Raw genomic sequence first — 13,041 nt, 5'->3', positions numbered from 1 at the left:
GACTTTCTGGACAGTTTAAAAGAAAGAAGTTGGTTAAAACAATCAGTCTAATAGAACTTTTCCCTGTGTTTCTAATACAGACGGATTGCTTCAACTACATCAAAATCTTACTACGCATGAACAGCACTCATCTGTACGTTTGTGGAACCTATGCCTTCAGCCCCATCTGTGCTTACATAGTAAGTGTTTAATGGAGGAGCATGCATCTGTTGCAGTGCCCACATTTGAGCACGCCTGGTTTTGGATATAAAAAAAAAAAAAAAATCTGTTCCATTTGTTTGTTTTTGGAAAAGCTGATTACCCCCAGTGCAAGATTTTATATCTGATTTATTTATTTGATTCTAGAGGAAGAGATGCATTCTGCTTCCTGCCTCTCAACTCACTTAGCAGTCTGGCTCAGGCTCTGCCCGGCCAGATACCATATAAGTGCATTATTTTATTATCTCCTGTGCCTTATGGGAAATGGATCAAAAATATTTAATGCACGTAATCGAATAATGTAAGAATCAATGTCGTTTTCAATCCTTTTCTACAAATCTTTTAAGGCCTTTTAGAGCAATCCATAACAAACAAACACGTGACCTTTGCTGCAGTTTCTAGCAAACACAGACTGACCTCCTTTCCGCTGTGAGACTTGAGTCTGCGGTCACTATCAGAGCAGGTTACAGCTCTACTTCAAACTCAGCGTGTGACATGTGATGTGTGTGTGTGTGTGTGTTTCCTCCAGAACACTACAGACTTCTCCCTTGTCAAGAGTGATACTGGTGAGATTGTTACAGAGGATGGACGGAGCCGCTGCCCATTCAACCCTGAATACAAGTCCACTGCCATCATGGCTGGTAGGTCTCACGATGGCTGTCAGCCGCTGATAAAAATCAGGCTCGCTTAAATGTTTTGGATTTATAGAAGCCACTGTGGGAATCAGTAAAGTACTTTGGTAAATCCTATAAAGACAAACTGTGGCATAACCTCTGGATTTCATTACCGCATGTGACGCAGAAGCCCATTCCCTTGTGATAAGTACTCTTATTACGATGGTCTTCTTCACCCTGTTGCAGATGGAGAGCTGTATACTGGCACAGTCAGTAATTTCCAAGGAAATGAACCCATCATTTACAAGAGTCTAAGCCAAGGAACAGCTCTAAAAACAGAAAACTCACTTAACTGGCTTCAAGGTACAGTATAATAGCTGGAAGGCAATGTTTTTTTTGTTGTGTCTCATTTGAGATAAATGACATTGTCAAACTGCTTGCACCAAATCTACTGAATGGGAAGTTTACAGTGTGGCATCACTTGAAATGATGAATATGAAAAAGTGTGTACCTGCAGTCTGTCAGTCCCTGTTGAAATTGGACTGCGTTTGCCATGGGAATAGGGATGTCTGTCCCTAGATCCCATTGTGACAGTATTGTTGGTTTCCTTTCAGATCCAGCCTTTGTTGGCTCTGCCTACATACAGGAGAGCCTTCCCAAGGGCAACCCGGTGGGCGATGATGATAAGATTTACTTCTTCTTCAGTGAAGCGGGGAAGGAGTTTGATTTCTTTGACAACACCATTGTGTCACGCATTGCTCGTGTGTGTAAGGTGAGCGACGCTCCAAGGCAGATAGTCCATCTAAAGCAGCTTTCTTACCCTTGGGTAATGTGTACTCCCTGCTGTCTCTATAGAATTCTATTAAAGCAGGAGTTTGCTTGTTTGTTTGTGCTCAGTACCTATACAGAAATGTACAGTATGTAGTCTACTGAAAGCTGCTTATAGCTCAGAGTCCTTCTGGGCAGTGACGCACGAGCTGTTGTTACAGAAAAACATTTTTCTTGCACGTTCGCCTCAGTTTGATTCCTTTCCATCCAAATCTGCTCTCTCTGCTCTTATCATGTTTCACCAAATATTTGCGTTCAGACAGGATTCAGTATCCAACTACAAATCACTTAGGATTACTGAAGCGTGGGATCTGTGTGCAGAAATGCTTTGACACCTTCTGCGGACCTCACACAGTGTTTGTTCATTTTTAAGCATTATATTAGTATTTATGCCTCGAGAAGTCAGTCCTCCAGATCAGACTGCTGTTTGGCTCTCCTAAAACAATCACACTCACCACTGTGTGAAGAGGGTGAAAAATAGTGATGAGAGTTTGAGATGGAAGGAGGGGGGGTCCATCCATTCATTCATTCACCTTTTTTTCTCCATACATCCATTTAAAGGACAAATATTCCAATATTAATATTGACTCAGGAGCAACTAGTAAAAATAGATAAAAAAAAACCTATTTTAATTAAGTAAAAGAATAAGAAGAAGGAAGTTTTAGTATTTGTTAGTTTTATACTAACATTTTATCAAAGCTTTCCTAATGAGGCATTGATGAATGTCAACAAGACTGTGAGTGAAATCCTTTCAAAATGTTTCATAGAGTAATAATTAAAAAGACTAAAGCTGACCAGTCGCGGCACATGGACCCCCTCCCTGAGCCTGGTTTTGCCGGAGGTTTCTTCCTGTTAAAAGGGAGTTTTTCCTTCCCTCTGTCACCAAAGTGCTTGATCATAGGGGGTAATATGATTGTTGTCTTTTTCTCTGTATGTATTATTGTAGGGTCTACCTTACAATATAAAGCACCTTGAGGCAACTGTTATTGTGATTTGGTGCTAAATAAATAAAACTGAATTGAACTAAATTGAATTGAAAGTTAAACCATTAAAAACTAAACTAAATATTCTTAAATAATAAAAACTGAACTAAAACAAGCAAACCCACTCTGGAAACTAACTGAACCCAAACTAAATGTCAAAACAAAATAAAAATAAAAGCTAATTAGAGAAAAATCAAAACTATTATAACTCTGCTCATGTGGCATTTTGATGATAATTTTCTCACGTACGTTTAAAATATGTAACACGGAACAGATTACCCAGAAGGAAATTGGCAATAATGTTTAAGGTTTTTAGCTTCTTAAGCAGTGCTGAAGGAAATATAAAGCATAACAAAGCTTTAAAATGAGGCAAACGGTCAGTCTCGGTAAAACTTTACAGCGACGCCAGTTCAAGTAAACTATTCACGTCCAGTTTTAGTCTTCCAAAATGTGCTTCACCAACTGTGTCGGCGGCCGTCTCCATGCTTGCTGTATATCCAGGTGTTTACTATTACTTTAGTTCCACTTCATCGAGGCTAACTATGGAATGATAAACAATGTTTTGGTTGAAACAAACACAACAAAGCATGTTCTCATTTGCAGGATTGTTCCGTTTCCCAGAAAGAAGCCATTACCGCCCGCCATGTTCATGGCTTTTTGAACAGCCTTTTGAACAAGGGGTGCTTTTACAAGGGATTAATGAATGGGATGCATTTTCTTCAATTATTCAGAAGTCAGTTTAAGCCCAGAGTGGCACTGAATTATAAAACTCGGTTCAGCCCAAAGGACCAGGGAATATATATGTTGCTCATTATCTGCCTGGGTTACAACAAGTAATTGCTTCAGAAGCTCAGTCTTGGTCATGTGTCATTTCCCTTTCCATCCCGTGCTGCCACTTCCTCTGATTAATGTTATGCTAAGGTGGACTCAATTGAAGCTTCATGTTAAAGACGTTTTATGTGGTTTAGGTCATTTAGCATTTCTCTTGGTCCTCTGGAGAGCTGCAAAACTGATTACAACGGCGAACTTCGAGCTTGTTAGATCTATGATAAACAGATTGTCTCTTTACAAAACTAAATTAAGCTCTTTAATTTAGCTCTTGATGTGCAATCACCTTCCTGAGACCTGTAACACCTCATCAAACAGTTATATATATATACATATCACATACTGTAAATGTCATTCACACTGAAGCGCCGAGATGTATTTACTCTCCAGTTTGCACTGATATTCTATCATACAAATCGGTGCATCCTAATTAGTCTGCATGTCAAAGAAGTCCCACATCCCTCATAGCAATTTGAAGGCTCGTGCCAAAGGCGGTGAATCACAGCAGCAGTATCAGTCAAGGAGGATTGTCAGAGAGCAGTGCTTCTTCTTTTTCATTTAAAAGCATTTGCCCTCCTCTAAGCCCCAAGTGTTTTTTTATCTATGCCAGTTGTGATGATGTATATTGTTTTCATGACCTAGAAGTCTTCCGCCTCGGGGTTGTAACTATGTTGCAGGCACAATTGATTTAGCTCATTGTGGTTTTACGAGGAGGTTAATGTTTTTCAGTTACGTCAATTTGAACAAATTCACCTTTGGACAGGGCGCTCTCTGTTTTTGTTTTTGTCACAAAGAAGGAAAACAAAGACAGGAGAATGTATTTCCCTACACATTATAACATACAGTGTCTAAGGCAGGGATGTTAACACTCATTTTACACGGTGGGCCACATGCAGCCCACTTCGATCACTCAACCAGTGAAACTTCCTTTCCTGTCAGTGTAAAGAAGTTTAACTACACTAAATACACATTTAATCTCTGTGGTATCTTAATCTAATAAAAAAGCAGTGTAATTTCAACAACACATCTTGGTTTTTCTACATGATAGAAGTAAAGTGTATTAGCACAACTATTTGGGCTTAAATTCACAAAGAATGTCCCATTCATTTAATTGTTTATCGGTTACTTAATTACTTTAATGTAGTATAAATGGCCATAGGGGAGGTCTTTATCACCAGGAAACGCTGTAAAACTTAAATACAGTTAAAAGTCCAATCCCTGTTTCCCCTCAATTTTCCAAACTGATGCAATGGGCCCCCAGGCCTAATGTTTGACACCCCTGATCAAAGGCATGTTATAGTATGTTTTTGCAGTGTACCATGTGGTGCATATCATCATTTCAGAATATGCACCGCAGATCTGTCAGATCCCATCAAATCACACTTGTGTGTCAAACTGTGTGAGGATATTGTCTATACTGACCTCAGGTGTCAGATCTCATACTGCAGCGCCTCGTGCTGGAAAAAATCCCCCTCCTAACCAACAGTTATTGTGTTGCAGGGTGACGTTGGAGGTGAAAGGGTGCTGCAGAAGAAATGGACGACGTTCCTGAAGGCTCAGCTCTTGTGTTCTCTGCCCGATGACGGCTTTCCCTTCAACATAATCCAAGACATGTTTGTGCTCACACCCAGTCCGGAGGACTGGAAGAACACAGTGTTTTATGGAGTCTTCACCTCTCAGTGGTGAGAGCTTTTAAATCTTTTGATTAAGATAACAATGAAGTAAATGTACAGACACCTTTAAGGTAATTATTTCACACACATGAGGGATTATAAAATGAAAAACAGTGGCATACCTGATTGTGTTTGTGAAGGCTGTGGAGATTTAAACCATTATGAACACCAGGAAGATCAAGACAAGCATCTTGATCTTACTCGTAACATTTAGATTACTAATTAAATATGTATTCAATCATGTTTCTCAATGATCTGTGATAGATGAGAATTGTTATTTAAAGATAAAATGTATGTATAAAATTTACTGTCAAGCAAAGAAGAGTGTAACAGGACTTAACTACCAGTTTTCCATCTGTTTTGGTGGATTTTCACTGTATTATCTCTATGTTTACGTACAGCTTTTTTCAAGGCTTTACAAGTTTGAAAGATTGTAATCATCTGTCAATTGTTTATGTCCTATAAAAGGTACAAAGGTGCATCAGGAAGCTCTGCAGTGTGCTCCTTCACTATGGACCAGGTAGAAAAGGCGTTCAACGGGCGATACCGTGAGGTTAACCGCGAAACCCAGCAGTGGTATACTTACAACCATCCGGTGCCAGAGCCTCGGCCTGGAGCGGTGAGTGCTTTCCTGCTGCCCTCTGCTGGAAAACCCAGTAGATACATCCTGCACATGTCACTACTCTGCACTGTGTCTCTTCAGCTGCATGAGGTCTCTAGGGCTACGTTCACACTGCAGGTCTTAATGCTCAATTCAGATTTTTTGATCAAATCCGATTTTTTTTGTCTGCTCGTTCACACTACAAATAAAATGCGACAGCAAACGTGCTCTAGTGTGAACGCTCAAAGCGGCCCACATGCGCAAAAGAAGATGTCACACACAACGCTCTCTGTTTAGACCCAGAGCAAACAATATTGTTTGACAGATGGCCCTTAATATAAAGACTTTGGACTTCACGTTTCCCAATTTTTGCTTCAAGTTATTTTGTTATTTACATAATAATGTAGATAACCTAATAATTATCCTTATTGCTGTTTTAGAGAGGAGCGGTGCTTCAAAGGATAGTTGCAGATTTCTGTCATAATCTGCAGATTATACAGTACAAATAAAATGTTAACGTTTCTCCAACGTTGTCTTCCCAGCAGTTTCACCGGATGGCCAGGAAGCGTTCGCGATGTCTTATCGGGCGCTTCTCCGGCGCTGATAATTGGCGTCTGTCTTGTGTCAGTGACATAAGATGGATTTAATGGAACTTGACCGTTCAAACAGCAGTCGCTTTCTGAAACATCGGATATGTATCGGATTCAGTACCACATACGAAAGTGACCCAGATCGGATTTGAAAATATCGGATTTGTGCCGTTCACACTGTCATACCAAGATCGGATATGGGTCGCATAGGGTCAAAAAAATCGGATTTGATGTGCTTTCGCCTGCAGTGTGAACGTAGCCTAGGTTGTTCCCATTTGTGACTGCTGATAGAGGCTTGATCAGATATCTTTTAGACAGGCATCACTCGTCTCCAGGTCCTAAACATGATTCTTATCAAACGACTGTAGGTTTAATTTCCTGACTTATCAAACTGAAATCACTGAAATGACCTGGTAATAAAATAAACACACAAAGAAGTGCTGTACAGCCGCTGCAGGTTTCATTATCCAGTGAACGTATGGGGAAAGCATGTAAAGCAGTATGTTTGTTGTGTTTTCCAGTGCATCACAAACGCTGCCAGAAAACAGGGCATCTCCTCCTCGTTGCTCATGCCAGACAAGGTGCTGAATTTTGTCAAAGACCACTTCCTGATGGACAGCGTGATCCGCAGCCAGCCTCTGCTACTCAAGCGCAATGTCCGCTACACGCAGATCGCCGTCCATCGTGTTCAAGCAGCTAAAAAGGTGTATAACGTGCTCTTCATTGGCACAGGTAAACAGCTCACCGCTCACAAACACTCTTCACCTGCACCCTTGTTTTATCTGACTTCACTTAAACTCTCTTCTCCAGATGATGGGAGACTTCATAAAGCCATTAACGTCAACAAGAAGATGCACATTATTGAAGAGATGGTGCTCTTCCGTGACTCTCAGCCGGTGCAGCACATTGAGCTGGACACTGAAAAGGTACACGTGGTGTTCGGAAAGAAAACGGTCCGATTTAATTCACAGCACTTTCTCATGGTTTAAACTAATGGGCTCAGTAAATTCATTTATTGGCAGTTTAGAGACTCCATGAGCCATTAAGAGTCGCAGCCTGCAGCGTACCCCGTGTTCAGTGAGCTAATTGCGTGCAACTTTCTCTCAGGGGATCTGCAGCTGGGGTTTTAACAGCTGGATTTGTGACACTTCCTGAATCCTGGCATGTGCTTCCATACATCAGGGCAAAGGAATTCCTTTTAAAATGGATGAAAGAAGTCTACCACATTTAGATCAGGGTCACAAAGAGAGGACTCTGGATGAAAATAGTAACCCAGTATCAGTATTTGGGGCACCTCCTGACTGTCCCCTTCTTTGTCATCTGTCATCCACAGGGTCAGCTCTATGTTTCTTCTTTCTCTGAACTGGTGGAGGTCTCAGTAGCTAACTGCACTAATTATCAGAGCTGTGGGGAGTGCATCCTCTCGAGGGATCCTTACTGTGCCTGGAATGGGAAGCAATGTGTAGATGTCAGACGTGCTACACCAAACAAGTACGTATCCCGCTGCACAATATTTATTTTAGCAGCCAAGGCTTTCTGTGATCATAAACTGTACATAAAAGGTTGAAGTCCTGTTTGAAACCTCAAATTTGGCAATTTCATTGTCACCATCTTGATGAACCAGGCATGAGGGATGCTCTACCCCGAATAATCATGTATTTTACTCTAAACAGGAAAACAATTTACCAAACAAGCATCATGTTGTATTAAATAAGACTGGAAACTAGCAATTAAGACTATAAACCCACTAGGAAACTGTTTAATCCGCTTTACAATCTTTTGTTTGTGCCCAGATTTGCCCCCTGCTCCACATGAGTAAGAACACGGGTTTAAAGATCTTTCACACTGGATTCACTTTTCAGGCCCAGGGGCTCTGTCCTTCTTTTATATTCAGTCTATGCCTGTGATATGCAAATATTAGATGAGAGAGTGCATTTAAAAAAAAAAAAGAAGATTATGATTATTATTTATGGTTAAATGTATGTGTTTCAGTGCCTGGCGGCAGGATGTAGATGAAGCAGACACATCAGCTATTTGCAATAAGACTGCGGCAAGTCCACGGTTTGCCAGACCTCCACCTACACGTATGTGGCCTCCTCTTCTCTAAGATTTACAGAGCACTCTCCATTTCCGTGCTATGCCTCTCAAAATGAGAGTTGATTAAAAAAAACATTATTCTGTATCAGCCGTGTGGTACAGCCTTTTTTCACGCCATACCTGACTCATCTACGCTTTGACTTTCCGCAGGGATGTCGTCATGCCAGGTGATCATTATCCCAGCCAACACATTCAAAGTACTGCCCTGCAACCTGCGCTCTAATTTGGCTGAAAGGAAGTGGGAGTTCGGTGAGAGCGCAGGTCATTTCCATTACCCCAGCCCAGAGGGGGGACTGGTGGTGGTAGCTCAAGCGGACAAGCAGGAAACATACGAGTGCTGGTCAGTGGAGGAGGGCTTCAGACAGCTGCTGGCAAACTACTGTGTGAGAGGCGAAGCCAAGGAGGAGAGCACCACCTTGACAGGCCGTTCACGTACGCCGCAGATCTCACAGGAGGAAATCATCATCCTGCCAGGGGAGGCCCGCTCGCCGCAGATCAACACAAAGACCTACTGGAACGAGCTAATCGTTGTATGCGCCCTCCTGGTGTTTTCCCTGGTAGTCTTCTCCCTTTTTGTGGTTTACAGGAACCGTGACCACATGAAGTCCATGCTGAAGGAGGGAGAGTGCCCGAACATGCAGCAGAAGAAGCCCAGAATAGTGGGGAAACCCGCTGAAAACTTGCCGCTCAACGGCAACACAGTCACAACCTCAGCTTCGGATCACAAGGGGTACCAGACCCTTAATGACAACTACATCTGCAGCACTCCACCGCACGAGTGCTCGTCACCTGATAACAGCAAGAGCTTCTCTGAATCGGAGAAGAGGCCTCTGAACTTAAGAGAGAGCCACGTGGAGATTTCACCCACGTGCCCCCGGCCTCGAGTCCGGCTGGGCTCCGAGATTAAAGACTCTATAGTGTGAGGCAGGCTTCATGTTATATGGAGTGACTGCTTTTGAACTCAAAGGAAAGAGTGCACTTGTTGAGAAAGACAAAAACATAAGAGGGAAAAATCAGCACTCTCGTGGAGAGACTTTACATTACACAGATTTTGCACTCTCTCTCTCGCTCCTTTTTCTTTCTTTTTTAATTCTGTCGATGTGGTCCATGTGCGTTTTATTTCGTTTTCCTCTCACCCTCTTATTCAAGTGCATTTGAAGCACACTGAAGAAGCTCCGGCTCGCCTTCAGACTTTCACGTACGGCTCACGGGAATGTAACGAGCATTGACATGGCATCGTGACCACGATTTAGCGAACAGATTTCAGAGAGTTGCCTTTCACAGTCCGTCCATATGACATGCCGGTAATACTCTGAAAGGCAGAGTGATGCTCGAACACGACGCCTGACGCAGTGTTTGCTGATTTATTTTCATTCTGCGAGAGTTTAGCCTTCACTGAGGTTGTGCACTATGTACTGTACTGTAGCAAGGTAAAGCAGAATCCACACGAACAAGTCAAAGACAGGCAAGATATACATACATATATATTAAAAAAGTCCTGTAATGTTTCTTACAGGATAGCCTGTGTACATTCACACAAGTACACTCATTATTTTAGAGTTAATTCAAACACAGCAAGAACAAAGAAATCTGAAAAGATGAAAGCAGAAATGCAGAAACTCTTACCACCTCAATCACTGCACTCCAAGAAAAGAGAGAAATGTGCTTTTTAAGTATTGCCATCTTTACTAGGTATAAATATTTGTCTGATGACGACTGACTTTAAGTTGTTAGATTTGTCTTGGTTTTCTTTCACCAAATATGATAAAAGGGAAGGGAGGGGGACTCATTCCAGGTATTATCACGCTATTCTTCATGAGATAGGCAGTCTATGCAAAGCAAATAATGTGAAGTGGGGTAAACACCGAGAAACACCTCACCTTGAGACTGAGTAAGCACAAAGGTGTTGGCACTGTTAATTACTTTAGATACAGTGGCACTACAAACACACACCCACGCAAAGAGACGCACACTCATTACACCGCAGTCGCAAGTATGCAAGAGATTTTAGCCATTTTGGTGCGTTTTCTGGAGAAAGATGATGCAGCTCTGAAAGGCTGGCGTGACAAAAACAGACGATAAAAGACGAGCGTCCGGAACGGTAATGTTAAATTTGCGGCAGGTCATTTATTGCAGCATGATGAAAGGTTATCAATATTTATTATCGTCATTATTAATATTATTATTATGTGGCCAATAGGTTATTTTATGGAGACATTTTTTCACAGCTGTTCTGTCACTGAATCATACTGAATCTAAAACAAACACCTAAAAATAATGTGATTTCAATAACACACCTGTAGACTGCCACCTTTGATATAAATATAAACTGAAGAGTGTTGATGAAGAAAACAGCCTCTTAGGTGGTTGTAAAGGCAACCATTAAGGCAATAACTCTCATTCTCATTCAGTAATAAACAGGGGAATTGTTCATTTTACTGATTTTTCTCGCTTTAATATAACTAAATCAGATGATTGCGTAACTTGAAAGCGTTTCTCATGTCATCCAATATTTTTTTATTCTTACTTGAGTATGGCTCTAGTATTGTGATCCAGCCAGCAAAATCAATACTTCACAACAACAACAGAAAAAATGCGTACCTGAAGGGAAGGCATATACATCGTGACTCAGAAAGCACAGGATTTGCACATCATGTTAGGAGCCTTAGTACACTGCAGGTTATGGATTTGGTTACAAATCTGCCTTGGGGGGAGGGGTGGGAATGGAGAATGCCTTCTGAAACAATAATCAAGAGATGTGCCTCTTGGGGATAATAAACTAACCAGGTAGTAGTGCTCTGGAGTCAAACGCTACACTGTAGGTGTGACAGGACTGGCCATACTTAAAAAAAAAAACACGTCAAAACCGTGAATACGTGTAATTTAATTGTGTCAATGTTGTACAATACGTGCTCATGAGAGGTGTCGTTTTATTTTACATTTTTGTTAGGGTGGCTTCAAGCGCAGTCAGGGATTCTATTTTATTCTTAAACTGTAGTGCATAAATAACCACTGGCTGATTTTTCTTTTCTTTTTTTAAATATTAAAAAAAATATAAGCATTAGTATTATATTACATTTCCTATAAATGGCACTGCAAAACTGAATTTCAAAGACTAGTCAGCTATATTCACTCATGCAATATGAAAGACTCATGCTTTGACTGTTATTAAAAACAACAAGTGGCAGCTTTTGGTGAAGCGGCTGTCATCAGAACAATATTAAATTTGCAAAGCGCAGAATAAATACGGCGTGGCAGTGATTTAGTCGAATATGTGCAGGTACTGAATATGTTTTTCTGTATTTGAATACAAGCCTACACTATTAATGCCACAGTGAAAGTATCGTCGTCTGCTCTCACTTATTGAACCACTATAGTCGGGCCTTCTTCTATTTGTGACAGTACAAGTTGCTCAGACTCTTGTCAACATGTATTGTAAGTAAACAAGTTTTTATGTAAAGTTGTTTTGTAAATTCAGCTGCCAATGTAAAAAATATTGTGAATTGTATTTTTTTGTATCATACATCACTACTGTTTTCTTTCTTTTTGTATTGTATATAAAAAGCACTTTATTTTAATTTTTCAAATAAAGATAAAATGGAGATTTTTGTTATTTGAAAGGCTCATGATTTCAGTAGGTTAACCATTTCCTTTCAGACAATGGTGCAGGTTTTTGCAAGAGCGTTGTAGTGGGAGACCTCAAATCTGGGTTTTAATGGGTCCATATGCAAGAAATTTTATTTTTTACCATCTAACATTTGATGCAAATACCAATTTGTATCATTTTCTGGTAGAAATTTGTTTATTTAACCTCCAGCTGGTTAAAAGGGAGCTTTCCTTTCCCACTGTTCCCAAGTGCTTGCTCATTAAGGGCTCATTTGATTATTGGGATTGTCCCTGTGTTATTGTAAGGTCTTTACCTCACAATATAAAGCGCGTTGAAGTGACTGTGAATCATGGCCCTAGGTCCGATTTAAATCGCCCCTCGCTCCTACCTTAAAATGTATTATTTATGGACTGCCATCATAAACAGAATAAACTGTAATTTCTTCTTTTACCGCATGGCGGCAGCACCTTCTGATATGTTGCAAATAATAACTACATAAATGCTTTATAAACTCATACAATAGTAAGTGCCGTTCAAAATTAACCTGAGATACTGATATTCAGCAGCTTTACCAAGTTTCAGGTATTCCAGCTTGAGTTGGTACTAGGGCAACCAAGGAAACATCCCCCACACCATTATACCCCCATCAGCCTGAACCACTAATTACCAAGGAGGATGGATTCATGCTTTCATGTTGTTTACCCGAATTTCTGACTATACCATCTGAAAGTTGCTGCAAAAACAGAACAAAGCAATAGTTCCACTTTTCTCTTGTCTCATTTTGGTGACCCTGTGTGATTTATAGCCTTAGTTTTCTATTTGTGGCTGTCAGGAGCAGAGGTCGGTGTGATCCTTTGCTGCTGTAGCTCACCTGCTTGAAAATTCATCATGTTGGGCTCAGAGACGCTCTTCTGCATTACTTCGTCATAACATGGTTTATTTCCTGTTTTCATACTATTAGCTTGAAGCAGATATTTATCTTTCTTGGTACCTAAAACCATGTCATAGTCAAAGTCACTTAA

At 40.8% G+C, this 13,041-nt stretch overlaps 1 protein-coding gene across 4 annotated transcripts in view; it reads left to right on the top strand.

Moving 5' to 3' along the window:
* The window catches only part of sema4ba (sema domain, immunoglobulin domain (Ig), transmembrane domain (TM) and short cytoplasmic domain, (semaphorin) 4Ba), a 57,136-nt gene extending 45,111 nt beyond the window's left edge, over nucleotides 1-12,025 (top strand). For all 4 annotated transcript variants that reach the window (XM_085461782.1, XM_085461783.1, XM_085461781.1 and 1 more), the window contains 11 exons: nucleotides 81-179; nucleotides 728-839; nucleotides 1,059-1,175; nucleotides 1,427-1,584; nucleotides 4,952-5,133; nucleotides 5,593-5,743; nucleotides 6,837-7,047; nucleotides 7,126-7,241; nucleotides 7,649-7,806; nucleotides 8,308-8,399; nucleotides 8,563-12,025. In XM_085461782.1, coding sequence (XP_085317908.1) covers nucleotides 81-179; nucleotides 728-839; nucleotides 1,059-1,175; nucleotides 1,427-1,584; nucleotides 4,952-5,133; nucleotides 5,593-5,743; nucleotides 6,837-7,047; nucleotides 7,126-7,241; nucleotides 7,649-7,806; nucleotides 8,308-8,399; nucleotides 8,563-9,335 — 2,169 coding nt within the window. In that variant the 3' untranslated portion in view covers nucleotides 9,336-12,025. The remainder of the gene's footprint in view (nucleotides 1-80; nucleotides 180-727; nucleotides 840-1,058; nucleotides 1,176-1,426; nucleotides 1,585-4,951; nucleotides 5,134-5,592; nucleotides 5,744-6,836; nucleotides 7,048-7,125; nucleotides 7,242-7,648; nucleotides 7,807-8,307; nucleotides 8,400-8,562) is intronic.
* Nucleotides 12,026-13,041: the final 1,016 nt, after the last annotated feature.

The sequence above is a fragment of the Copadichromis virginalis genome, linkage group LG7 (assembly GCF_057382275.1).
Source record: "Copadichromis virginalis isolate Kocher_CV1m ecotype Utaka linkage group LG7, C_Virginalis_male_GT1.1, whole genome shotgun sequence".
Lineage (NCBI taxonomy): Eukaryota > Metazoa > Chordata > Actinopteri > Cichliformes > Cichlidae > Copadichromis > Copadichromis virginalis.
Note: the sequence above shows the minus strand (reverse complement) of the source record. Positions and strands in the feature narration are given on the sequence as shown.